We start from the raw sequence: 24,071 nt of genomic DNA, 5'->3' as shown, positions 1-24,071 counted from the left end.
CCCTGCTCCTTCACCCGGGCTTGGACTGGCAAAAGTGATCCGAAATAGGCACTCTGGTGGAGTTACTTTGTGTGTGTGTGTTTATAAGTAGTTTTAAACCTTGTGATCCACAAAACAGCATAAGAGTAAAAGAAGAACTGACTGTGTTACAGCACCCGCTGCTTGTTGAGAGTAAAAGCGATACGCGCTTTCACGTCTTTTTTTTAGCGACTTTTTAAAGAAAAAAAGTCGCTAGGGGGTCTGAAAACTCGCTAAATATAGCGACAAAGTCGCTAAGTTGGCAACACTGTTCTTAGGTCTTACAAGTCTCTTTGGCACAACCTACATTAAAGGTAAGCAAAAAACTGCATAAGCTCATAATAGTTTGATTCTTTTATGGATGTGAAAAGATTTATAATGATAGCTTGAATAACTTCCTAAAGAAAATGCAGTGTGAATGCTGAAAGCTGAATGGTGTGAGTTGAACTGCTGTAATTATTGAATTATTTAAGGAACATGTTGAAGCTGTTGAAATATACTAAATCATTCCAAAGTGCAGAACTGGTGAAAGCCAAAGTTTGCACACAAAAATGTAGAAGAGTGAGTGTTAATATTTTATCTGGATTTGATTTTTTTTTTTAAAACTCAGAGTGTACTGCTTAGTATATAAACACTGGCAGCCACCAGTGCTACCCCTCAGCCTCCTAGTAGATGCAGCTATGACATACACCCTAAGTGACTTCCTTTTCAGTTATTGCATTCACATGATTTCAGAAAATAGGGCATGTATATGCCTTTATTGGATAGCTCAGCAGTGAAAACAAACTGGGGGATAAGGAAGGTGGGGAGACAGAAGGCGAAGACACATATCAAAGGTCCAATGGTTGGACTTGAACTTGCGCCACTACACTCTGGCTATGTGGCATATGGTCACCTGTTCACCCACTGAGCTAAGGCTGTGGCCCCTTGTGCAGACAATGCAAGTGAAGCAATGCATAGTTGGATACAGTTTTGGCCTAGAAACCAGGCAGAATGATAATGCAGAAAGCTTTTCTGCAATCCCTTAAACTTAAACCCTTAATCCCAGGTGAATATTTGATAGTTTTGAGACGTTCACATTATCACTGTAAGATGTACCTTCTAAAAAACCCCAAATAAACCAAATTAAACAAATTGTACAACACCATATTAAGCAACAAATTGCAAAAATTGCTGATGTAGCAAATATGATACAAATTATAGCTCATACATGCAAACTATATGCAATTTTTAAAAAACACCATTTGGTTAAATTTTGTCAATTATTTCATGGTTCAGGGTTGAGTAAAAAAAAACAACAACAACAAAACCTTTAGCAAAAAGACAGAAATCTGATGATTTTGCCTCCATGTCACTCAATAGCATTGTCTCATAAAAACACTGAATGAACTACAACCAACATGTAATAAAAAATAGTATAAAAAGGAAAACAAAAACTGACAGCAGTACCTATAATCACATAAAAGGACTAATATATTTTGTTGAACCAGCTTAATAGCACTGCATTACAAAAACTACTCTAGCAGCTAAAGTATAAAAGCAGCAGAATGGGGAGCTGAAGATTGCAGATCGTTGGCTCTTGCAATTTTAATAGTAGGCTTTTTTCATACATATTCTCTTCTCATACCTGTTGGTCAGTGGCATCTTTAGAGGATGGCTGAGAAGTTAGGTGGATAGCTTCACGGCGCCGTTGCTCCAGACCTTTAGATGGCTGTGGCTCTGTGTACCAACCTGGAAAAAAATCATCTCTTCGCGAGCTTTTAAATGTAGGAGACTGGGCTCGTTTCGTTTCGTTCTCTTCAGCACACCCTACATTAAAGGAAAGCAAAAGACATGCAAAAGCCCCTAACATTTCATTTATTTTATGGATAAGCAAAGACTCCCATTGTTGACGCTGGGTATACAGTAAACTGGATTTCATACCATCTACCAAGTCTCACCTGGGGATCTCTGAATGGAGGCTTTGGTGGGACAGGGGGCTTCTGTAGTCCAGGAAGCTTTTGCAGCAGCTCTGTGACAGTATCAAGTAGAAACCAAACTTATTCCTAACATTTGCAAAAGAGGTTGACTACCCGAGACTTACTGGTTATATGTCAGTCACTATAATTTTAAAGACATAAAGGCCTAGATGACCTCTAATTTCCTGTTTCTAAATTCAGATAGACATCTTAGAAACATGGTGTCTAACCAGATTCTTACTCTGGATGGCATTACCTGGGCTCCAGTAACACTGTGAGGAATCTTGGAGTTTTGACCAATTGTCCTTCAATGTGCATAGCGGTCCCCTGGGACCATTTCGTGGCCTTTGCGTGTTTTAATTTCACGCCATTTTCACTGTGTTGAATGAAATGTAGCCAAATTTTCCAAAAAGATATTTTTTTAAAATTTTATTTTAAAATTTCAGTCTGAGTTCCTTAAATGAGCTTAAATGGCTGAGCTACAGACATACCTCCTCTCTTGACCCTCGTGGCCGATTTCTGCCCCATTGAAAACCACTATAAATGCTATTTTTCATTGCACTATTATTTTAACTAAACTTAATGCATTTTTTTTAAGTTCGGGTGATATTTTGGAGTCCGGGCCTTAAAATTTTAATTTTTCTATTTGCCCACCAGGTGGCGCCCTTTTTTCATTTTTGAGCATTGAACAAATTCAAGCCAAAAATTCAGGTTTTGAGCGTGTCTATCTGCTTTAAAAAGTGGGAAAAAAGAGTGGTGTTGTGTGTCACTATCGATGACCTTTATATTTTTTTAAAAATATAAAGGTCTTTATGCCTAAAAAAAAAAAAAAAAAAAATACACAAACACACTTTTTTTTCTTCAAATGTATTCAAAAGCTTTCAAAAGTATTTTCTCTCAGACGGCCACACTGCAATACAAACAAATTAAATATAAAAGCATGGACAAAAGCAAATTAGATTTTATTTTTCCCTTCAAAATCATTTTTTAAATGCAGCTGCGGTTGAATGACCTATGACCCGGAAGTAGTCATTGATGGAAAGCTAAGAAACTGCATGTGTAAATAGACGCGCATTGAGCAGAAAATGGAGCTTCTGTCATCTCACACTGTCAATCGATCATGTAGAGACACCAATTATCTGCAAATTGTGAGCGAAAGGGAGATCGATGGGAACAGCCATTGGATGATTTCGACAAATTGGCTTTGCTCCTGAAGCCGCGTACAGGGCTGGACTCGGTGTGCGTCAATTGCGCACAGTGAACGCTCCGCTCACTCTTTTGGAGGTACGAAAAGTGCTGATGTTTTCGTTTGAAAAAGTGAAAAATAAATATCGTTACATTACCATTGAGTTTGAGGGTTACAACAAAAATGATGTTTTTAAATCTTAAGGCGACACGTTGACGTCACGACGACTTCCTTCCGGTCTATGTTGTTTACCTTCTTCTCGCTAAGTTTTACGTCACCAAATCCTCTAGTTTTATAGTAAATGACAGCAGATCACTTCTAAACGTCGGTGATAAGGTTGCACATGTAATCTTGGACACTTTTAAACCCGACCGAGCCTGCCCGCCTGCTTGTCTATTGTTCTTACCCGTGGACATGCTGCTAATGGCGCCACCAAACCAACAAAAAGCTGGGGATTGCACAGAACTCGATCCGCTCGTCTCACCGCTGCAATGCAAGCCTGACGTCTTTGTTTAGTAATATCGGATACATGGGATCCCTCACGTTGCCTCCAGGTTGAAAAACGATGAAAAGAGAGCCCATTATCCAGCTTCTTGCCTTCACGATCGTGTGATCAAACGTTGCAACTGATAACACAACACGTACGAACCATAGCTGAAGCTGTATCCTGTGTCTAGCCTACTGTCATGGCGGAAGGGGGCGTGGCCCACCTCCAGTGACATCACGCTCCAAAGCCCTATAGATCAAAATGAATGTTGGTGCCAATCTTTGGACCATCTAAAGGCCTAATTATAATAACAATCAAATATTACTTCAAATGTTTTTTATGGAAAATATTTAAGTTTTTAGTTTTTTTCGGTCAAAAAAACAGTGCGCTCATGTACCCAAACTGTGATTTAAAGGGTTAAAACAATGAAAATATAATTAAAACTTGATATGAATATTTTAAGCAGAAGTAGTTTTAAAAAACTGACTCATTTAAAGTGGAAAAAAATATTAATATATAACATTTTTAGAGCACTTATTGGAGAGGGAACATTTTTGGTCCCGAGGGTCATGAAAGGATGGATTTTTGAAGTGCCCCCAAGTTAAGCAAATATGTAGGACTGCTTTCTTGCATTTACGCAACATCCCTTTAATTAAAAACATTCTTGCTCAGAGTGATGCTGAGAAATTACTTCATGCATTTATTACTTCTAGGCTGGACTATTGTAATTAATTTGATGCGGAGACTCCAGCAACACTACACAAGCAAAAGTAATGAGAAACAACTTTATTCAGTGACCAACTGAATAAAGCCGAAACGTGACCAACACGTTTCGGCTTGTGGCCTTCATCAAGGTCATTGTAAAATGTAAAACAGTTTGTGTTTAAATAAAAGCCAGGAAACAGATTTTTTTTTTTTTTTTTTAAATAGACCAATCACACCTTCACAAAAGAGGTGTTGTCCGATGGGGAGATTTCTCCAAAGGAAAAAACATTTTTGCTCAATGAACATTCCTTAAGGGCTTTCTTATATATATTACCGAAAATCCATAAAAACCTAGAAGAACCGCCTGGCAGATTCATTGTTTCTGGAATTGGAAGTTTAACTGAGAGAATATCAAGTTTTGCAGACTTCCACATCAAGATTTTTGTACCAACTTTGAACTCTAACAAAAAGGATAGCTCTAACGTTTTGCTTTTCCTCAAAGACTTCCCATCATTTGATACAGATATGATATTGTGCACTTTTGATATTGAATCTTTCTATACTAGGACTGGGCGATATATCGAGGTTTTTAAAAATATCGATATATTTTTATACGAGATATGAGATGTGACAATATCGTTTATATCGATATAGTATATGTTACATCCCTGAGCAGTTATGAATTATATTATTATATGTATAGGTGATACTGTGCTGCTGTTCTGTGTCCACATTTCTGTATAGGCAGGTATGTGTGTGTATATATGTGTTTGGCTGTAAGATGGATGTCAAGCACCTGCAGGCCTGGTGGGTGTGGCCCTGCTAGGGGACTGGCCACACCCGAAGCTCCTGCCACACACCTGCTGCTGATCAAGGCTCGTCGGGGGAGCTACATAGGAGAGTCTTGGAGCTCCCACCGGCGCGGGATCATTGCGTTAGACTCCACGTTAGTCTTCCAGTTGAAGCTTAGTTAGTGTGTGTGTATGCCCGCGGTTGTATGTGTCCTGACGGCTGCCTCTATTGTGTCCCCAGGAGAAGTGTGGAGTGCCAGACAGCAGCCAGCACGAGGAGTGCTGAGACATGGGAGCGGAGAGCACTGAGACAAGGACTGTTCACGGAGAGACACGACATAGAAGTCAGGGGAAAGCACGGGGGATTTATTGTTATTATTCCATTCACTGTAAATAAACGCACTGCTTGTACTTAGAGCACCGCACCTGGGTCCTTTTTCCTCACTTCCCCACGGTTTGCCCTACCAAACCGTGACATTATGTTATAATTATACTTGTTTGCCTCTCTTTTGTCCACTTTTGTCCCTACGCAACTGAACACAAGTCCCCCTCCCCCCATCGCTTCACCTGCAGGCAACGACAAGATGGACATGGCAAATCTCCATTAACGAGTTACCGCGCATCACCCCATGCGTGGGGCTGGATGGCGTCAACGTGTTAACGAGCTAACCACGCTAACGTGCTAACCATGCTAAGGCTGTCTAAAATCCTTTCATTTTCTCAAAAGTTGACTGCGCGCCTTATGTATGAATTATAGTTGTGCTTGATGACCGCGAACCGATTTTATGTGGTACATGTCGCTCAGCAATCTGTCAAAAATGTTTTCATACGACTTTGGGAAGCTACGGAGCTGCACCGCTTGATGGATTGTCGGAGCATTATGGCTACCATAGTCTGGAGCCTCGCGGAGTAATACGTACTGTGCTTCAACATAATATTACAGCATTGTGTGTGTATAAGGACCATAAATGGCATCTGTTAAGAGACATGGTTACGAAGCGGATTTCAAACTCCAGGCTGTCAGTCACGCAGTAGAAGTTGGGAACAGAGCAGCTGTGAAATCTGTCTATGTTATTATGCTCAGCGTCTTTTCGTTCACATTTTGACTGCACAATTGTGAGCTCTTTGTTATGCACAAAAACAACATTGTTTTCTTTTATTTATGGAGCATTATTATTTAATAAATGCTCATTTATTTTTGAGTAATTTTTTCATGTACATCTACGCTGTATGTTAATAAAAGTGCCTGTGTTAAATCTGGGACACAGCTTTGACTAAGAACTCTCTTTTTGTTCTTACTTTATGGCTTTAAAAAAAATATCGAGATATATATCGTATATCGCCATCCAGCTAAGAAATATCGAGATATGAATTTTGGGTCATATTGCCCAGTCCGATTCTATACTAATATTAACCAGGAACAGGGCCTAGAGACCCTGGGACATTTCCTTGACACTAGGTCTACGAAATATCCATCTATCTCTTTCCTCATGAAGCTGGCTGCTTTTGTTCTACAGAGGAATTATTTTGTTTTTTAACGATATACCAAATCTCCAGATTTCTGGCACCACAATGGGAACAAAAATGGTGCCCAGTTTTGCCTGCTTGTTTGTTGGTCACCTGGAAGAACTACCTTGATATAACCACCAAAATAACCCTTTTCTACCTCTTATTATGTCTTGGAAACAGTACATAGATGATGTATTTTTACTCTGGAAGGGACCAGTCACTACATTACTGGGGTTTGTAGAATTCTTAAATAAAATAAAGTACAAAACAAAGTAAATGGACATTTTGCAGGCTTATAAATTTACCCTCAATTACAGCACTGAAGAACTTCCTTGACATAAAAGTAACAAAAAAAAAAAAAAAATCTCTGTCCACCTCTCTGTACTCCAAACCTACTGATAGGAATACATTACTTCATGCTGGAAGTTTCCATCCTAATAATAGAATAAGAGCAAAGAAGAGATGTTGAATAAATTAAAGAAAGAAATTACAAAGAGAACTGGTTAAGATCTGCAGAACAGAAAGTACTTAAATCCAATCTTATCTTTTACACAACCTTCAAACCAAAAACCAAGAACATTAAAGAAATAATTTTAAAACATTGGTATTTCCTTCAAAATGATTCAAACTTATTAAGGAACTTTAAAGAACCACAAATGATAGCTTATAAGAGAGGTAAAAATATTAGAGATAGGCTTGTCAGAGCTTTCCAGGACCCTAATACTCCAGACAAAACCCTGATAAGCCAATAAACCCTGTCAAAGAGGTCGTAATATTAATTTTGTCAGAAAAAAGAGAAGCATTCTGGATATTTCGTTTAAAGTGTTTACATCCTAGAGGCATGAAGGAGGATTTTTCTATTAATGAGTTTGTGTGAACTGTACCTTTGTGTTTTTATGTTTTTTAACTACATTTTACACAAATGAACTGAATAATGGATGTACCCACCCCGGGAGCCACTGACACTTCTTTGTGATGAAATTAGCTAAAGTCACGTACTTAAAACGCTGGCAAACGTCGAAGCGAACTGAAGTTGCCCTGCTCTGAACCTACCGTTAAGTTAGAAAACTTTTTCAACGTCGTTGATGCCTGATGACAGTGTTGTGATTGCGGTCACCTTGTTTAAGCAGGCTATCGAATCAAATATTCAGAACCAGAATATCTTATTGTTCTCTCAAATTAATAATTAAACTCCCTTAAGGTTTAGAGCTTTGTCAAACTAGCTACAAAACCCTGTAATTAGTGCCGTCACCGAACTGAGGTTTACGGTCTCCTAGCAACAAAATTATTTCCCAGCATGCAACGCAGCCTAACGTCTCTTGTTTGGCATTTTACTCCAAACACACCCCTCGAGTGAAAGTTACAGTTATTGCAAGCATCCGTGTAATTTGTATGAGACTACAGAGTGTCAGCGCTCCACACGTTCATCTTCTTCCACAGCTGAGCTTAGGCTCAAAAACAAATGAGTTTCTTCCCCATATAACAGCTAAGAGTTAAAATGAAATATACAGTAAAAAGCAGTAAAAACAACGTTTATGTCCCATTTATGTCTGGCAAAATTTGGAAAACGGAATTCAACGGAATATAAATATCCTAATACAGCGGTCCCCAACCCCCGGGCCTCGGACCAGTAGCGGTCCGTGAGTCATTTGGTACTGGGCCGCGAGAGATGAGGCTCAGGTGTGAAATGTATGGTTTTCAGGGTTTTTATCGGTTTTCAGCGTTATTTTGTTATCGTTTTTATCGTTCACTCGGTTTTCCTGGGTCTTTTCCCGTGTGTTATGAATAAATCTTTTTTTTGGTACCGGTACTAGTTTTATTTTGTTGTATTTATCCGTGACACCTTAAAGGTCGGTCCGTGAAAATATTGTCGGGCATAAACCGGTCCGTGGTGCAAAAAAGGTTAAGGACCGCTGTCCTAATATATTACACAAAATTTAATTGAAATTGAGGTGCCCTTCTTATCATACTGACATCATGAGACTATTGTACTAGTCCTTTACAGGGATCATCTGCTGGCAGCTTGTCATACTGCATATGTCAGTTAGATATACACTGAGTAAAACACAAATATCTCAGTGTTAAATCTTTACTTTACTTCTTTAAAGCATCTAAAAGTACTAAGGGACATATGGTGGAATTATAATTTTCCATTGCCACAAATATAATTATTTTCCCAGACTGTTGTTCATAGATGCAAGCCTTGCTTTTCAAAATCATCAGTGAATCTTCACAATATCAGTGCAATTCATTCTTTTCTAAACGAACCCAGTTTGTTTCAGTTCTAGGTTCATTCTATACATATTTACTAAGCACAGGACATATTATGCTTATATATGCATTATGTGAAAAAAATGTTCTAAAAATCATTTTAGAGCTCATATGATCGAAAGCATCTGCTAAACCCTTAAAATAATTGCTCTGCAGTTATTTAAAGTGGCCATGAATCCATCTTGGGACATAACTTTACAGTTTAATGTCTGAGTTGGCTCGACAGGAGTCATCCTAGAGAAGCACATTCTGGTAGATAGTGCAGCTGGTGTACTAAGAGTCATGACCATGACTTGGCAATTTTAGAGACCTGCCAAAGTAGTTATCTTCTGTCATCAATAATGCCGGAGTCCTAGCTTGTATTTTGACTTGTGCAGTGCGACACCTTCCTTCTTTTTCAGTCATTCTGTTGTAGAGTTACTGCTGTGCTTTGGATAATTGTCCTAATTTGGACAAAGCTTTAGCTGTCAGACAGATATTCTAGAGTGAAATGTGAGACTATCTAGAAATCTAATCAATCTCTCCATAAACATGAAAAACTGGAGACTTTAAAGAAATTAAAGGAAGAAGGGTTAAATGAAAGATTTAGTTTTGTTTAATTGTATTTATTTTTGTACGGACAAGTATGTTACATGAACTAGCCAACACATCCAGCATTTATAGCATAAGGTTATTTTGCAATATCAAGTAAATGCAGGTGTTTTGTCCCTGGGATAAACCAAGCATTTGTCCAAACATAGGCTCATGGAGGACTCAGATCTAGCAGAACCGTCAGACACTGTTTTAACCCAAGAGCAAAATAAGCTAAACAACATAATACGTATATTCAGTGCGGTGGAGTGATGAGTGTTTGGCTCTCGACATAGGAGAAACCAAACAGCCACTCCATCACATTTTATATTACTCAGCAATGCTCTCCTTGTCATTCAAACATCCAACTCTTAACTCACAAAACGATGTGTTCTACACATTGAAATAAAGACATCATATAATTAATAATTAGGATATCATAAATGCAGCTGACATCACTAATGTGTCCAATGTTTTGGCATTTCCATTGTCTTTAAGGCAGTGGTTCCCAAACTTTTTTTTTGCCAGGCCCCCCTTTTTTACAAGAAAAATGTTCGCGCCCCCCCACCACCTAACCCCCCGCACAAGCACATCCTCCAAACACACACACACATATTTTGTTTACAAACTACATTGCGGTTTATTTCACACCTCAAACATTTAGTAGACAATTAAGCAAATACAAGTAAACGGCAATAAATTACAGGTAGTAATAAAATATACTACTAACTCGTTTACGCTGCGTCCACACCTACACGGGTATTTTTGAAAACGCAGCTGTTTCTATGCGTTTGGGCTTTTCGTCAACACGTAAACGGCGTTGCGATTCACGGAGATTATTTAAAACTCTTTTTAAGTTTGTGTGGACGAGGATTACAGAGTTCGTCACGCAACGTCAAAGGTGCCTCTTTTCACGTCACGCTGTGCGCCACGTTATTGTTTACATGAGATGAATTGCAGAATGGCAGATAGAGACAAAATACTGTTACTGTTAATCTGACTATCATCAGGTTTTACACGCTTACATAGACACACACAGTTACTGTCCCTCCATTTAGAAAGGCAGAGGCGTCACGGTGTGATTATTTTACGTGTAGTTGTTTTTTTTCCTGTGTAATAATATTCAACATTGCTGTCAATACATTTTTCAACAAATGTCTCTCTGTGCAAAATGGGTTCAAAAACATAAACAGCTGTGGGATACTGTTTGTCCGTGATTTGAACCAGGGGAACAAATTACGGCAGGATCAGCCTGATATTATTTGTATCCCGCTGTAACTTTACTGCATAAAGAGCTAACATGTCCAAAATGTCAGGAGTAGTTAGTTATTACAATAAGTGTTTGTGAACTAAAAATCAAGAATGTGGGATACTGTTTGTCCGTGATTTGAAGAGCACAGCGCGTGCTCCCGACGCAGGGAAACTAATTTTGCAGGGGAGACCTACTTGGCACTTGTGCAGGTGAAGCCAAAGGGAAGATATGCTTCACCATATTTTCCTGTCTTTGGCTTGGAAGGAAGTTGGTTTGGAAACATATTTGGCGATGCTTCATCTCCTGCTTTGCGTCTGTGTGGGAGCCCCGTCAAAAACCTGTCCACAGTGTCCAAGCGCTCTTTTTTTTTTTTTTTTTTTTTTTTTCATACCGCCCCCCCCCCAGGGGGCGGGCCCCACACTTTGGGAACCTCTGCTTTAAGGGTACTCAATACAGGGATCTGACACAAATAATATACATTCAAATGATAATGAAATAGCCCTTTAAACTGAACTTTAAGTACAAGATAAGCAGTCACTTACATGGTTCTCTCTGTTCATCAAAAACACTTCATTTTATTAGAAAAAAATATCATTTTCTATTCTCCAAAACAAAAGTTTAAGGTTTTGGAATGGGACTAGGGTTTCAATCATAATCAGTGATGATCTACTTTGGTACACTGGTTCAAGCTTGGTCTCTTGTATTTTTTTTAAAGACAAAAAAACCCCGCAGGGCATAATCATATGGCTTAGTGTAGGAGCTTGAAGGGGAATTTTATCAACTTTGGAAATGGACAATTTTCATTTTCATAGTTCAGTGGTTCTTTCAATGGTTTTGGGACAGTTTCTCGTTAAGCCGTCACCAGGTAGATTAGAAATTGATGAGATTTTAAGGAACCAATTAAATGCATTTTCTAGATGTTCAAATTTACTCCTTCACTGTACTTGTATATTAGAAATAACAGTACTTTTATATGTTTCCTTTACATTTTCAGTTGCTTTGGTTCGCTCTCGTTGTATGTGATATGTGAGTTTTCTCCTCTTGAAGCAGCCCAACTTGAGAGACACGAAAGAAAAAAGAAACATTAGACCAGATAGTAAAACCATTATTTCAATATGCTTAATCAAGTTACACTCAAATTAGCATAAAGATAAAAGTCTTTAAATCTCACCTTAAACAGCACGACCGTGATTACAATCAGGAGCATGAGTCCTAAACTAACTCCAGTTGAAATAATCAGCAGTTTATTTGGAGGGATAATGAAATCAAACTGAACTTCAACCTGTTGCCAGAGAAAACAGAAAAGAAATCAAAGTGCCACCAATTCTTTTTAATGTTGACCCATCTAGTAATATTAATTGAATGAGTGAAGACTGCAAGTACCTTTTTTATTGGAAACTGGAACGTCGTAAAATCGTCTTTTTTCTGTGGGTGATAAATATAATAAATTAGGTTTACTGAAAAAGCAATGACAGAAATATGTTGTGGTCAAACTTAGACATACCTTTTGTTTAAGAGATTCAAGCACAAACCGATCGTTGTCATAGCCAACATGTATAGAACTTACAAATTCTACATTTCCACTGTCTCCAGTGTATTTTTTGATAAAAGGAAGATTCTGTAAATCAAAATCAGATTAACAAGATTTTCTATATTTGATATAGAAAATGTATATGTGGAGTATATTTTTTCTGCATATTTAGTTATTACATACAGCTGGCTTCTGTTCAAGGTCTCGGAAATGTGCTTTTCCCAGCAGGGTAAACTCAGCGGCTGAATATTTCTCCAAATTGAAACTTTTGCAGACCATGGTTATGCACTTATTTTCTGGCAAGCAATCCTGTAATGCAACCAGAGGTTTAGTTTTTAAGAGGGACCTATTAGGCTTTTCCTGACTTTCTGTCATACACTCACTGGCCACATTTTTAGTTACATCTGTTCAATTATTTGTTAACACATATATCTAATCAGCCAATCAAATGGCAGCAACACATTGCATTTAGGCATGTAAACTTTGTCAAGATTACCTGATTGCGTTCAAACTAAGCAAACTAAGAATTGGGATGATTTATGTGATTTGTGTGACTTTAAATAAGAAATAAAAGGTATAATAAGATGCAAGCCATCAATCTCAACCATCATACCTCTCACCGGATACCTAGCTAGATTAAGATGTGGGCACAGGAGGAGACCGATGCCACAAAACACGAGAATCTGTCAAGTTGAAGATAGTTTCAGGGTCAGCACTGCGCAATCCAACACATGACAGGATGTAAGCTCAAGCTAGGACAGCATACAGTGAGAGGCACAACCCAGTGGCTGGAATAGTTTACAGGAAGATACCATAAAAGGTGTTAGAGAACAACAGGGCTAAAGTCCTGCTGGCCAGAAAACCAGACATAGTGGTAGCTAACAAGGAGCAGAAGACCGCACTTGTAATAGATGTGGCAATCCTAGTGGCCAGCTACATCAGGACAAAGGAAACACAAGAAAATAGAAAAGCAACTGGCTGTAAGAACAACTAAAGCAGATGCGGTAGGGAAAGTCCAAAGAGTTCCCAGTTGTGATAGAAGCTGAAACCAGAAACTGGAAGAGTGGCTCCAGCTGATTTCAGCGACAACATTAGAGATCTCTATCCAGAATAGCACAGTACTATGAACAGCTAAGATACGTGCTAATATCAAACATGGCCAAAGTTTCAAATGAGTATTCCCTTTGAGCCAAAATCTTGAACTGCTCAGCATGGTTTATGACAAATTTTGGCTTTCTATTATGTCCCTGGAACCTTATGATTATGAGGAAAATTGGCTTAAAGAAGAAAATTAGCTAAAATGGCTTATTAAAGAGAAAGTGGCGGAGGGCTTTTACTTCGGTGGCCTCAGAATCTCATCTCTGCTTTTTGTGGATGATGTGGTTCTGTTGGCTTCATCGAGTGATGGCCTCCAGCTCTCACTGTAACGGTTCTCAGCTGAGCGTGAAGCAGCGAGAATGAGGATCAGCACCTCCAAATCTGAGGCCATGGTTCTCAGCCGGAAAAGGGTGGCGTGCCCACTCCGGGTCAGGGATGAGTTCCTGCCCCAAGTGGAGGAGTTCAAGTATTTCGGGGTCTTGTTCGTGAGTGATGGGAGAAGGGAGCCGGAGATCAACAGACGGATTGGTGTTGCGGCCGCAGTGATGCGGATGCTGCACCGGTCCGTCGTGGTGAAGAGGGAGCTGAGTGTAAAAGCGAAGCTCTCAATTTACAGGTCGATCTACGTCCCTACCCTCACCTATGGCCACGAGCTGTGGGTAGTGACTGAAAGAACGAGATCGCGGATACAAGCAGCGGAAATGAGCTTCCTCCGAAGGGTGGCTGGCCTCTCCCTTAGAGACAGGGTGAGAAGTTCAGCCATCCGGGAGGGGCTCAGAGTAGAGCCGCTGCTCCTCCACATCGAAAGGAGCCAGCTGAGGTGGTTCGGGCATCTGACAAGGATGCCTCCTGGGCGCCTCCTGGGTGAGGTGTTCCAGGCATGTCCCACCGGGAGGAGGCCCCGGGGCAGACCCAGGACATGCTGGAGAGATTATATCTCTCGGCTGGCCTTAGTGTTCCCCCGGATAAGCTGGAGGAGGTGGCTGGGGAGAGGGAGGTCTGGGCTTCTCTTCTTAGGCTGCTGCCCCCGCGACCCGGCCCCGGATAAAGCGGAAGAAGATGAATGGATGGATGGATGGATGGATGGATGGATGGATGGATGGCTTATTTAAGAGCGAGCCTTAATTGAAAGGCTACAGCAAGGTCCACTGTATAAAAAAATGATGTCATTATTCTGAACTGTGAATAATGCAGAGTGATTCCAGTAGAGCACAAGCATAAAAACACAGAAACAAACACAACAGGTTACGCTTATGATTTGACAATTTTTGGAAAGTTTAAGCATATAGTCAATATACTAGCAATATTTTTTATGTGAAATCCGTTGTACTTACCTCAGACATCTGGGTAGTAGTGGCTGTGCACTGCGTTTTGTTCTTAAAGAGACAGAGTATGGTAAGCTTTAAGGCTCTATATTTTCATATCCAGCACCAGTATGACTGAGAAATGTTCTGGCAGACACAAAATTACCTCCTTGACAAAGACTTCATAGCTTTTCATTTCAAAGTTATGCTCCAGTTCAGTTGGGAAGAACAAGGTAACATTGACAGGAAAATCCTTAAAACCAAAGTTATCTATCTGTAAATTGGTAGAGAGAATGGTCATTTTAAATACATACATTTTTTAAACGTTTATTTTTTTTTTTTTTACTTATGTATGTATAGAAAAATATTGATACCACCCTCACATCTGCCAGCTACAGTCAGTAAGTGTAGCTTCACTTACACTTGAACCTATCGATATTGTTTTGGGACCATTGTCCAAAGTAAATGTTGGTATTTTTATTGATTCAGTGAAATGATCACTCGGTCCGACGCAGAAGGCCGCACCAACAACAAGCTGAATGACCTTCTTTCTGCTCAGTAATAATTTCTATTTCTTTATAAACTGCTACTGTCAAAAGAAAAGATGACAATTCAACAATGAAAATGTGAAATTCAGTTCAGTTGGATTTTTATCAAACGGAACATGCTCCTTTTATTAATAAAAGATATATTTTTTTAAAATAGTGAATGCCCTTTTCAAACTGCAAATGAAAGAAAAAGTATTCATTTCGATCACTGATCGTCAGTTCTGTTGAATGGTTTCTTGACAGTGTAATTATGTGTCTTACCCTGTATGTAATACCCATTTCTTTAGGTGCAGTGTCCTCTGTTGTGAAGTTCAGATAGGTAGTGCTGTCTTGCTTCCTGAAAATATGTTTGCAGCATGCAGCGGAACAATTACACAACTACAGACTTGCAGAAATAAATAACATAGAAGCATTGCATAATATTTTGTGTGAATAGTGATACTTACACTGTTAATATCATTTTAATTTCAAATTGTACTGGGATATTTTTGGTCAGTACACTGGTCCTATTAGAGTCTTGATTATCACTGTAGACGAAAAAGGAATGTCTTTTAAATATCAGAAGCAAATATTTTAAAGATATGGTTTGCATGTAAAGTATTTCTGTACCTATTTGCATCAATTGTCATGGAGATTGAATCATCCCACTCAAAGTCATGCATGACATAGAAAGAAGATTCAAACGTTGCCTTTTTGTAGGAAGAAATTAAAAAGAGGTTAGGCTTGATTCATAGATGAAGAGAAAAATATTTCTCAGAAAGCTTGTGACAGTTCCCCATTTGTGAAACTTGAGTTCTGTGTGCTGGGAGGATATCTGGGTGTTTTGTGACTCACAGAGGATCTGCTGCGAAACAGAGGAAGGCTCACACCACATACAGTTTTGTCAAGTACTCCTTCTAGATCTAAGCATTTGTGGGGCGTTGATCTTGATGACTGTTTTAAGAAAAGAAAAAAAAGACTTTTAGAATAGTCTCTGCTGAGAATCTTTAGAATAACAACTTTGTCAGCTACTGTGACAGTTTTTTTGATATTCTGTAAGATTGAGTTTAAAATTTTAAGATTGTAGACTGTAAAAAAGAGCTTGTTGCACCTACAAACAACTCCAAGTCTCACTAAACAGTTCCTTAAGTCTTCTGTTTCATACAAATGTCTCCCTTAAACATAAATTAGAGGTTTTTCTGTTTTCTTATTTGCTATACACCAGCCCCCCGCCAAACACCAGACAGCCAAAATAAGCCACAAACCCATTGGTTTGTACAAAGTGTTGTTGAGGTACAAAGTGCCCTTACCAAGTTAAGACACATGTAAATTCAACATGTAAATTAATCAGAACGGTAGCTATATTGAAATGTATTGATTTGTTTGTATAGTATTTTTTCTCTCTCTTATTTTCTTTTCTAAATGTACCTGTATATTGTTTACATGTTTGAAATAAAATTACCAAATAAGTGAGTCCCCCGAGCTGTCTGAATTCTAAAATCATCTGAAATGTGTGAATAGTGGGGACAACAATGAGCGAAGTGTTTGCAAAACTCTACCAGATTGTTAATGGAAATTTGATTAATGTACAAAATAATTCACTTTAACGTCATTTAGTTCTAGTCTAATTTTCTTTGTTCAAATTTTCTTGTTGGGTGACGTAGCCAACTACTGCCAAGACCAAAGTCAGCCATATTGCTTTAAAGTTACTGCTGTTTGCCGAATCCTAATATTGACTTAAGCGTTTCACATATCCAGTAATCAGTACTGGTGGATTTAAACTGGTTGTCGATTAAATTTAGTACCGACTTTCCATTCATTAGCATTAGAAAGCATTAAATGGCCTTGCTCTGAAGTACATTAAGGTGGTGGGGAAGGAGCCTGAGTTAGTGCATGAGGTTAAGAGTTACCATGGCTTGGGCTCTGGAACCACTCTCCTGGTGAGGGGCTGAACTCTGCCTAAGACTGGAGCTGTCCTTGGTGAGAGGTGGCAGGTTGTGGTGGATATCTTAGTATTCCCTTGGCTTGTTGCCTGTACATTGTGGTTTTTCCCAGTGGACGAGGGGGTTTGTTCTCTGAGCCTTCGGGTAAGGGAACATGTCCTAACTGTTGTCTAACGCAGATACTGAAGGACCCGTCCCATCCTGGCAACAAACTGTTCCAACTTCTACAATCTGGTAGAAGGTTCCGCATCATCCGGGCAAGGACAGAGAGACTCAAGAAAAGCTTCTATCCTCAAGCCATCCGGACCCAGTGCTACACTGAGGTACGGCTGGAAGGTGGTTGGTCCCTGTCGTGGTGGTAACCACCTCTACCCCTGAACAAGATGGTGGACACCAGAGGTAAAGGGAACCATCAAGATGAAGGAGTCCTATTGGGATTAGTTAGCCTATGGGACTTTGGAGGCAGTTGATAGGTATTGATAGGCCAAGCGGAACAGGTAGTGGCTGAAGCAAAACCTCAGGAGGAGTTTGGAGATGCCACGGAAAAAATACTTTTGGACTGCCTCTAAGAGATTTTGGCAAACCTATAGGCATATCAGGAGGGGGAAAGTGGTACTCTACCTGCACTATGTATAGTGTGGGTGGAGCGCTGCTGATTTCGACTGAGGACACTGTCAGGCGGTGGAAGGAATACTTCGAAGGCCTCCTAAATTCCACTCGCACATCTTCTTGTCTATCTCTTGGGGTGAGGCCACTAGTTCCTGAAGGCTATGGATGTTGTAGGGCTTGACTGACACACTTCTACAATGTTGCATGGATATTTTGGCGGTACCTCTTGATTGGCAGATTTAGGTGGGGTTTCTTATCCTCAAGAAGAGGGTGTGCTCCAATGCAGAGAGATCACACTCCTCAGCCTCCCTGGGAACGTCTATGCCACTTCACCATATTAATATATAGGACCGGACAAATTCAGTTACTCGTAAATAAGGTTAGAGTTATTTGCATGGAAACAGAAGGGTTATGATGCTATTCCACCATTGCAGCCCTCAGGGAGCATGTAAAACGTACTGCCTGCTAGGCAGGAAAAATCTGGGAACAAGCAATCAATTAGGATCCAGACAATGGGAACCCAGATGACTGGTGCTGGGCAGACAGGAAAAAAGGCCTTGGCAGTTTCATGGACCACACTCCCTACAATTAACTGCACGCTTCCAGTAACTGACATATTAAGTATGCATACAAACATCAGTGCAGGGGCAGATGTCATCGACACTGTGCCACTGCACTTAAAATGTGCAGTGAACACTGACTTGCTTTGGCAGGTGCACTTCCACCATTGTGCTTTATATCAAAATGTGTTTGTTTTTTGCAGCAATCTGTTGATCTGCTAAATAGCAAACATCTACATGGCATAACTAACTGCATATTGTTTTCAAAATAATATTATAAATCTGGTTATACGTCTTGCTGTTAGGCTCTTGATAAAGGGAAAATGAACTTGGGAGGTTTGAAAATGTCTGTTTAGACACCAAGATTACTAAAAACTAAACAATTGATAATTTTTATGAAGCATATAGTAACTTTTTAACAAAATTTGCTATTATTATTATTATTACCATCATTATTATTATAATTATTAATAATAATAATAATTGAGGGAACAACTAATACTCTTCAAAGGTTTGTATACTTTTGACCATTAAGTTGCTCCAAAATCGTAGTAACCTGGAAACCATGAAAAGAATTGTTCACTGAAATATTATGTGACAATATTATTTTTCAACTTGTAGTATTTACACCAAATAGATTTAGATGCTTTTCTTAATCCCAGCAGAAACATGGAAGAAGTTAAGAGCTCAGTTTGTGAACACACTTTTACATATGCATATAGCACACCCCTCATGCACATACAGCAGTGCTCCCCACAACCTGTAAATTTAGTGATGTGTAAAACCATGGCTTGACTCTTTAAATAGCAGTTGTTATTTAAATCTATTTTGGGATTAAATTAGATCATTTAATCAGATTAGATGAGTATAAAGTCTGAGTTACCTCTATAACTGTCATTCTACGGAAGGAGAGGCCTGGAGGATAGTGCATCGTTAGCATGGTGTTGTACGAGTCATCACCGTGATTGGCCAGTTTTATAGACACGGTGAAGTACGCATCTTCTGCCACTAATAATTGTGTAGTCCTGAGAGAAAAAAAACCCTTTTACATTAAACATGTGACTTCAGTCTTATAGTTTCTGTGCTGTTTGTCAGATATACGTACATGAAACTGAAATCCACATCCAGTTCAGCGATACAAGTGTCATTTTTTCTACACGCTTTTTTAAAGGGAACCTGTGAAAAAATAATGCATCTGTTTATCTGATGTCAGAGAATTGGTTTGTATTAAAATATAAAGTTCTAAAAAGTTGGAGTAGAACAATTTCGATGTCTTATTGGATCCAAATGATGTTGATGTGACAAACTAAGATAACTTTTGTTGGTAAGTATGTTAAAGTCCCGTCAAATGTAAAGAAATTAATATGCTGCCAAAAGCTTTGTAGCTTACAGGCTCTGTTGCCTGTTATCCTCTTATAAGTTTGCATATGCTTATTATGGGCATGAATGTACTGGTAATTTGGGGCTTTTAAGAATTTATTTTCTTTGTTGGTATGTATTATTGTGGAATTAGCCACAGTTCGCTGAAATATCTTTAATTAATTAAAAAAATACAAATTGAGTGTACAAGTTTTAATTTATTTTGGATTTTCGCTAATCCAAACATGGTAAAAACTATACATACCGACCCAAATACATATGTATACCCCACTAATATTTAGTTAGCAAGCTGCAACACAGCCAGATGCTTTTGGCAGCCATCAAGAAACTTAGGGCTGAATATTGGATCACTTTTCTTAGCAGAACTTTTAGAGTTCATTTGGTTGCTTTCCTGGCACGCACCTGGCTCCTAAGCTTAGTCCACAAGGTTTCAATAGAGCTGAGGTTTGGGCTTCGGGAAGGCCATTCCAAAAGCTTTATCTATCCCATAAGTTTATTATTTAAGACCTTGTATGTGAGGAGCAGGATTTTAAATTCATTTTTATATCATTTTAGATCAACTGAAAGTGATTCAGGATGTTTTCAGGACATCATGATAATAACAAATTACAGTAGTCCAGCCTAGAAGTAATAAATGTATGAAACTAGTTTTTTTAGCATCACTCTGGCAGAGTCTACAGCCTGGATATGGACATGATCTTTACAAAAGTGAAGGACAAAGGACAAGAATGCGATGGTAAAGTGGAAACTGCATCGAGAACAGAAACAAATGCATGATGTTGCTAACAGAACTTTGGGCCTTTGCAAACACCTGAACAAACCACATGCTAACCCTAAGCAACCCAAGACCCCAGAGTACCGTTAGCCCAGGTAATGCCGCCCCCAGCCCAGTACCCTGACCCTGAAGTGCAACTGTCAGTGTTCAGGGTAGAGTAGAAAAGCACTATATAAGTACCGATCCATTTAACATTTAATTTCATTGTATAGTGTTTTGCCACCGTACGTACCTCAACAACGGACTGCCGTTTGCTGTCCACATTCAGGGTGGTGGCTGCAGTCTCATTGTCAGCTTGAGAAAAGTTAAATTTGATGCTGATAGGTGACAATAAATTACTCACACATTCCTGTAAAGCAAAAACAACAACAAAAGGTTTATCTGTTATATATAGTTAGAAATTATTTGTTCATCTCTGTAAGTTTGAGTTCAACAAAAAGCCAAAGGACAGGATAACAAAGGATTAGGATCATGGTTAACTTTACTGTTATTCTTTTATCTCTTTACCCCTTTGAAAGCCTACTAGGAGTAACTCTTGAAGTAATCAAATGTCATCTTTATGGGGAAAAGTAAAGAAAAGCTAAGTCAAAGGTCAGAATGGGAAAGTTTATTATAAACAGATTAAGTATATTTGCAAATATTATTAGCTTCATACATGCATGTAGATGGAGAAGTTAAAACAAGCTGTTTCATCAAGCATCTCATAGGTGGAGGTAAGACTTCTGGCTGTCTTATCAGTTTGACTGAAGACACCTCGATGTTTTTGTCTCATCGGATCCACAGCGAGTGTGAATGTGATGTTCAGTCCAGACCTCACAGCCTCTGTAAACCCGAAAAGCAAAATTGAAATAATGCATTCACAGGATGCAATCAGCAGCTATTAATTGTTTATCTTTACTAGAAGTGGTACCTACCTTGTTTGCTCTTTGTTACTTTTACCATTTCAAAACAGGCTGTTAAGGTAACCATAGGTAAATTTTCATCGGTACCCAGACAATCAAATATCTCAGTGTTTATCTCCTTAGGTTGGAAAGTTAGATGAGCCATCACGTCAAAGATGGGCTTGGCCCTGAAAGACATTTATGAACAGGCGTGTCAAAATAGAACATACATCCTCTTTCACTAGTAAGGTTTTATGTGCCAGGACATAATTTTATGGCACAAAATCACAACAACAGTCACCTCATTGTATTGTAAGGTAAAGACTGTACAAAATCCACAGCACGCTGGGTCTAGTTCTAACTTATCTAAGGGAAGATTCAGGGTCACCAGATCCAGCCTCAACGTTATAATTTATCAAAATGAAACGTTTTAAGCCTAATCTTAAAAGTAGAGATGGTAGCTATCTCCATCTAATCTAATGTGGGAGCTGGTTCCAAAAAAAGACCGGCCTGCAAGCTGAAGGCCATCCAGGTCTTTGTCTTTAAGACATTCCTGCAGTTTAACTAATTGGTGAGTGTTATGTGGCTATCCATCTGAGGTTGTATTTAAATAACTCCAACTTTATTTTAATTTTGGAAAAAAACACAAAGTATGAGGGTTGCTATTTTGACATAGTAGAGCAGAAGCAGAGCGCTTTGCAAAGGTGCAGACAGCTGGTCAGAACGGGGCTTCCAAGGAGCAAACAACATGTAGCAGAAGCACAGGAAGTGATCCAAAGGGCAAAATGAGTTAAACTGAGCGGTGGAGGGTAAATTTAAATCAGGAAAGATTTTTTGTTTTTTATAATTGCATCTTGTATGTAGTTTGGCATCGAGCCTTTGTAAGGTAGATATGTACAATACTTAGCAACATAAATTGTGGACAGAGTTCTGATACCTAAAGACAACAGCAGCACCCTGTGATCCAATCACAATATCTGGGAGTCCGTTCCCTCCAAGGTCAATGGCTCCATCGATGGCCTGTCCAAAGAATTTTATCCCAGGTGTGACTTCTTTTCCTGTGATTCTCTGGAACAAGAGATTTGACAGCTAAAACAATGCTCATCTTGCATGGTGGAGACAAAAGTTTATACATTTTCCTCTTCACTCTCTCATCGAAGCCTTTTCTGTTTACAGACAGATGACTGTTTTGTTTGGACAACTGTGCTCCTAGCTGTCTGCAAGGTTTTACCTCAGCTAACTAGTCACTGACCTGGTCCTGGACAAATAATTTTGCTTGCTGTGAGGAGGGAAATACGATGCTGTGGCAAAGTGTAAATAGAAAATATTGTTATGTGGACAATAGCTAAGGCTAAGTGGACAAATGGATAATGAGAAACGAAAATCAAGTCAATGAGATAGAAGGATGGAAATAAACTAAACACAAGGCAAAGGAAACAAATAACTCCAGGTCAGTGCAAAGGAGAGAAAAGGTCAGACATCTTGGTTTGCTCACTTCACCTTAAGCCTGGACACTCACCTAGTTCACTCCCCCTCAGAGCGCACTACTCCCCACTAGGGATGGGTACCGGTATCGGTTCTGACATAAATGGTAGTAACCAGACCGAAAAGCAGCGCACATTTCGGTGCTTTATTTCGGTGCCATTTTTCCTGAGATGTAATACACTTTGGATTCTAGCCAATCATTTTACCTTTCCAAAGATAGTAGGTGGGCCCAGGTACGTACGTTCTTTTAGAGCAGAGCTACAGATTAAAAATGCCCAAGGCGAAGCGGGCAAAAGTCTGGGTGTACTTCACAGCAAAAGATGCAAACTCAGCAGCCTGCAACAAGTGCTTTAAGGTGATACTGTGCAAAGGAGGTAACACCTCGAATCTGATGAAACACCTGGCGACGCATAGCGTTTTTTTAAAAGCCGAGAAATGCACCGTATTTGATAGCTTGCTGCAAGACCTTACACCGAGCACATCTACTGCGGGTGTGGTGCCTGTTATCGGACCCGGAGTTAGCAACATCCCCCAAAAACCCGAAGAGTAGAGTCCTGGCCCCTAGCCCTGCCAGTGTAGCAGAAATGATGAGGATGATGATGATGGCAGCAGCAGCTGCGTCAGTAGCTTAATGTTGTTTGTGTGTAATACGTTGAGTACGCTAACCACATTATTACATTAATGCATGTAAGGTGAACTAGCAAACACCGTTGTAGCTACATGCGGCTGTCTTCTTGTTTGATGGCAGATACTCCCTTCACCCTGGCCAAAAAGGCTAAAATGACCAAAGAAAAAGTGGAAAACAGTTAAACATGAGAGGTTTTTGGACAAAGTTTGTGTTTTTTCCATTGTTTAAGCACTGCTTCCAGCCAAGAGTGATACCATATATGCCCTATAGCTGCAGAAAAGGCTAACATTGTTATCTTTTTACAAAAAAACAGCTAAACATGAGAGGTTTTTGGACAAAGTTTGTGTTTTCCATTCTTTAAGCACCGGTTCGAGCACCGTTTAAGCACCGGCACTGTTTCAAAAGTACCGGTTTGGCACCGGTATCGGATAAAACCTAAACGATACCCATCCATACTCCCCACTTTCCAAGTAAGCAGACTCTGAGTCTGTTTTTGGGTCCACTACACATAGTAGCCTTTCAGCCTTCTGACATGAATAAAGACAGCTGAGAATGAGGGAGGAAATACTAAGGGAACAAATATAATATGTTCTATGCAGAATT

General features: G+C 39.4%; 1 protein-coding gene across 6 annotated transcripts in view; it reads right to left on the bottom strand.

Annotated features, from left to right (window-relative positions):
* Nucleotides 1–11,077: 11,077 nt before the first annotated feature.
* The window catches only part of LOC116331532 (integrin alpha-L-like), a 35,751-nt gene continuing 22,757 nt past the window's right edge, over nt 11,078–24,071 (bottom strand). For 2 of the 6 annotated variants that reach the window (XM_039614060.1, XM_039614061.1), the window contains exons 11-27: nt 22,293–22,423; nt 21,389–21,543; nt 21,130–21,296; nt 20,707–20,823; nt 19,425–19,495; nt 19,203–19,344; nt 16,063–16,161; nt 15,838–15,917; nt 15,675–15,755; nt 15,490–15,565; nt 14,847–14,954; nt 14,711–14,752; nt 12,462–12,587; nt 12,252–12,365; nt 12,131–12,172; nt 11,919–12,029; nt 11,079–11,802 (exon numbers count right to left, since the gene is read on the bottom strand). In XM_039614060.1, coding sequence (XP_039469994.1) covers nt 11,683–11,802; nt 11,919–12,029; nt 12,131–12,172; nt 12,252–12,365; nt 12,462–12,587; nt 14,711–14,752; nt 14,847–14,954; nt 15,490–15,565; nt 15,675–15,755; nt 15,838–15,917; nt 16,063–16,161; nt 19,203–19,344; nt 19,425–19,495; nt 20,707–20,823; nt 21,130–21,296; nt 21,389–21,543; nt 22,293–22,423 — 1,782 coding nt within the window. In that variant the 3' untranslated portion in view covers nt 11,079–11,682. Of the gene's footprint in view, nt 11,803–11,918; nt 12,032–12,130; nt 12,173–12,251; nt 12,366–12,461; nt 12,588–14,710; nt 14,753–14,846; nt 14,955–15,489; nt 15,566–15,674; nt 15,756–15,837; nt 15,918–16,062; nt 16,162–19,202; nt 19,345–19,424; nt 19,496–20,706; nt 20,824–21,129; nt 21,297–21,388; nt 21,544–22,292; nt 22,424–24,071 lie in introns of those variants that run through there. The other 4 variants (XM_031754256.2, XM_039614056.1, XM_039614059.1 and 1 more) reach the window with 4 other exon arrangements.

This window comes from Oreochromis aureus, linkage group 6 (genome assembly GCF_013358895.1).
Source record: "Oreochromis aureus strain Israel breed Guangdong linkage group 6, ZZ_aureus, whole genome shotgun sequence".
Lineage (NCBI taxonomy): Eukaryota > Metazoa > Chordata > Actinopteri > Cichliformes > Cichlidae > Oreochromis > Oreochromis aureus.
This window is presented reverse-complemented; position numbering and strand designations above follow the sequence as displayed.